This window comes from Tauraco erythrolophus, chromosome Z, assembly GCF_009769465.1.
Source record: "Tauraco erythrolophus isolate bTauEry1 chromosome Z, bTauEry1.pri, whole genome shotgun sequence".
Taxonomy (NCBI): Eukaryota; Metazoa; Chordata; class Aves; order Musophagiformes; family Musophagidae; genus Tauraco; species Tauraco erythrolophus.
The window spans coordinates 20,470,863-20,474,143 of record NC_141496.1 but is presented as its reverse complement, the minus strand read 5'-3'; the positions used below and the strand labels follow the sequence as shown (position 1 = coordinate 20,474,143).

Below are 3,281 nucleotides of genomic sequence, written 5' to 3'. Positions count from 1 at the left end.
TCAAGCACAGTTTTGACAGGTCTTATGTGAAGTTTACATTTGGTTTTGCATTACTCTTTTCAAGCATTTTGACAGAAATAGACAGTCTGACATAATTTTCTTGCTCTTAATTTATTATCTTTTCATACACATTTCAAAACATTAAGCTGCCAGTCTGCCTTAACATGCAGAAATGACCAGCTTTTAGGATTCAAATTAGTTTCTTGTACTGCTGAAGGTCCAAGGTGTAACTTGCAAAACAGTCAGCTCCAATGCACAGTATACCAATAATCATTACCATAGTTACAGATATCCATTAGTGAGCTGAGCAGAGCTATCTACTGTAAGAAATACTATCAAAAACTTAAATAACATGTCATGGCACATCTGCACACAGTATTTAGGAAGGGAAGGAAGGCTTTTAATGTTATTTCAACATAACTTGGAAAAGAAACTGTGGAATGAAGTTGCTGTTATCAATCCTCTTCAGAGCTAGATTCATCTTCCTGGTCAGACAGCTCAGCAACAGGAAAGCGCAGGATGGCTGCCACTCCTGTCAGCTGGCCAAGCTGCTCTCCAGACACATGAAGGCTGGAGAAAATGCGTACTGTGCCCATGTTCTCCCGTACGCTATCTACCAATTTAACATATCGGGCACGCGTGGCCACATCCTGGTGCCGGAAAAGCTCATCACTGATCAGCAAGGTATCGATGGCCATGGCTTCATTGGCCTTCTCCACATGTTTCAGACCATAAAAAGCCCGGTCAGGCTCATGCTGCAGCATTTTATAGAAGTCATCTAAGGCTTTCACCTCACCAGCTGCCTTAGTGTCGGAGAGACGGCTAGTTACAGCTGGGTCGCAGAGGGCTTCCTTCAATGCGTATTTATGTCCCGAGGAAGAGTGGACCTAGAGAAAAAAAAAAAAAAATCAAAGGTTTGTTTTTTTTTTTTTTAATAAAAACGACTATTTTCTTGACTATCCAATCACAAACAGCATCCACTGTACATAATATTTATCCTGATGATTATTCAAGGAAGCTATCTTTCTTGAAAGCTACATGATTCTTTTCTTAAAGGATCTCTCCTGCAACCCAAAGCCTGTACCAAATCCCTTAAACTGTATCTTAACAAGTGCAGGAAAGCTGTTTCTCTTATTCAATGAATGGGTTAAATATGCAAGCTGTTGCAGACAGTCCTCAAGGTAGGGCCACTTGAAACTACTAAGAAACTAAGACTTAAGCCTCTCCCTTTTAAAGCATTCAAGAAGAGGAAGACCTCTTAAGACTGCAGACATGCAGCGCAAAAGCATCAAGCCTTGCACAACTGCATAGCTACTATGCTTGCAAAGCTGTGAAGTACATTAAAACTTTTCACACTTACTATTATCATTTTGCTACAAATGCAAAGAGGCTTCTTGCTGCAATGTGTCTCCTAACCGTTGTGAGTTATGACCATTAAGTATTGGGACACACTTTCCCTGCCCCTCCCTCCAGCCTTTTGCAAGCACAGATTACAGGCCTATGCAAATTAAAAACTGATACAAGTATCCTTATGAAAACTTATTTTAAGCTCTTAGTTTGCCTAGTTCAGTGAAAGGCAAACAAACCCACACACTCAATGAGATGACTAAGGAACAGGAAAAAATGCTAAGGTCTGCATAACCTTTAATTATGCACTACAAAACTAACAACAAAATTAACTGATCTATACCACATCCAGGTACTTTTTTCAAAAAGCTTTAGAAAGCCGTTACTAAACATGCATAATATACAGTATGACAGATTAACGATACAGTTAAACTATTTTCCAACTTGAACTTCACTCTTAATTGAAGATAAAGTATGCCTTTATAGGGAGTTTGAAGTATTTAACACTTTCTCTACTCCACATTAAGGTATGCTTGCATAACTACCTTATAGTTTGGGAGGCATGAGAATAATTTCCTTATGATGTTCCATCAGAAATTTATTTTCTCTAATAAGTGAATTATTTCCCTTGTAATTATCTTCTACTATCAGAGACAGCTCTTATGTCTCTTTCCACCGACTCTGAAGACTGTTTAACTTCTTACCTGCAGGAACTTGGATCTGTTCTCCAGCAGAAGCTTGTTGTCAGTCTTGACCGCTTGCTGGAACATGTAGTCACAAAACTGCTCCCGTACGAAGCCTGGGCTAGCCACCAGCACACACTTCACCACCTCAAAATTGATATGCCGCTGGATGGCTTGCACCACCTGTTCGTAAAACCTCTCCAGGGCCCGGTCGTGCTGACTGCAGTTCCCTTTCCGCTTGCGGGGGATGTTCACCTCCACCTTGGCACGGGTGAGCGTCATGCTTGGAGTGACCAGGCAGACGTGAGCTAGCCCTTCCTGCATGACCACAGCTGCCACATCGGCGCTCCAGGCCGGGTCACAGGCCTGCTCGATGCGCTCCAGCACCACGCTGTCCCACTGCTTCTTTGCCAGCGTGAACTGCCGGTTGGGCTCCAGCTCGATAGTGTGGTAGGCTCCCATCTTGACGTACTCATTCTCTTGGATGTTGGTGCCCTTGACCCGCAGCTGGCAGGCCTGTGAGTCAAAGTCGATGGCCTCCACGCAGAGCGTGAGGGTGGTTCGGATGCGGTTGCTGCCCACGCTGCCCGTGGCGGACTCGGTCTGCACCTTCCGGATGGTGGAGGCCCGCAGGCTGTCACCCACCTGCAGCAGGTTGTAGGTGTGCCACATGTCCTCGGGCTCCTCGGGGATCAGCGTCACCTGCCCCGCATTATCCTTCTCCAGGTCCTTCCTCACCAGCTTCATCCTGGCGGCTCCTTTTGCCGCCGCGCCCCCCCCACCCCACCCCCCCGCCTTCCCCTCGGCCGCAGCAGCAGCGACCAACAGGCCTGCCCCGGGAGCCGCCGGGCGCTGGAAGCCGGCGGACGGACGGCCTAACCCGAGCCGCGATAAACGGAGCCTCCCGAACACCGGACGGCCCTGGGCCCGCAGCGAACCTCCTGCGCGGCGCGGCTTCCCGGCCCCGCTCGGCGCGCATGCGTGGTACCCGGCACGGCGCATGCGCATCGGTCGTTCTAAAGGGAGCCGGCCGGGCGGCACCTCCCCCCTGCCTCTTCGCCCGACGCGCATGCGCACGGCCGCTTCTGCCCCGCAGCCGCTGCCTCAGGATCCGGCGCATGCGCGGAGCCGCTACGCGGGGAAGCGGCGCCTGAAGCCGCCTGCCGCCTCCGCCAGCCGGGGCGGCGATCTGCGGAGGGAAACCTTCCTGGGGGGGGCCGCGCCGCTTCTCTGCGCTGTGAGGCAGGAGAG

General features: G+C 49.3%; 1 protein-coding gene across 1 annotated transcript; it reads right to left on the bottom strand.

Moving 5' to 3' along the window:
- PELO (pelota mRNA surveillance and ribosome rescue factor) lies at positions 1–2,777 on the bottom strand. Its single transcript, XM_009986470.2, has 2 exons — positions 2,052–2,777; positions 1–887 (listed from the first exon to the last, which is right to left on the bottom strand). Exons 1-2 carry the CDS (start codon positions 2,775–2,777, stop codon positions 456–458), a joined length of 1,158 nt encoding a protein of 385 aa, XP_009984772.2. The 3' UTR covers positions 1–455.
- Between the last annotated feature and the right edge of the window lie 504 nt (positions 2,778–3,281).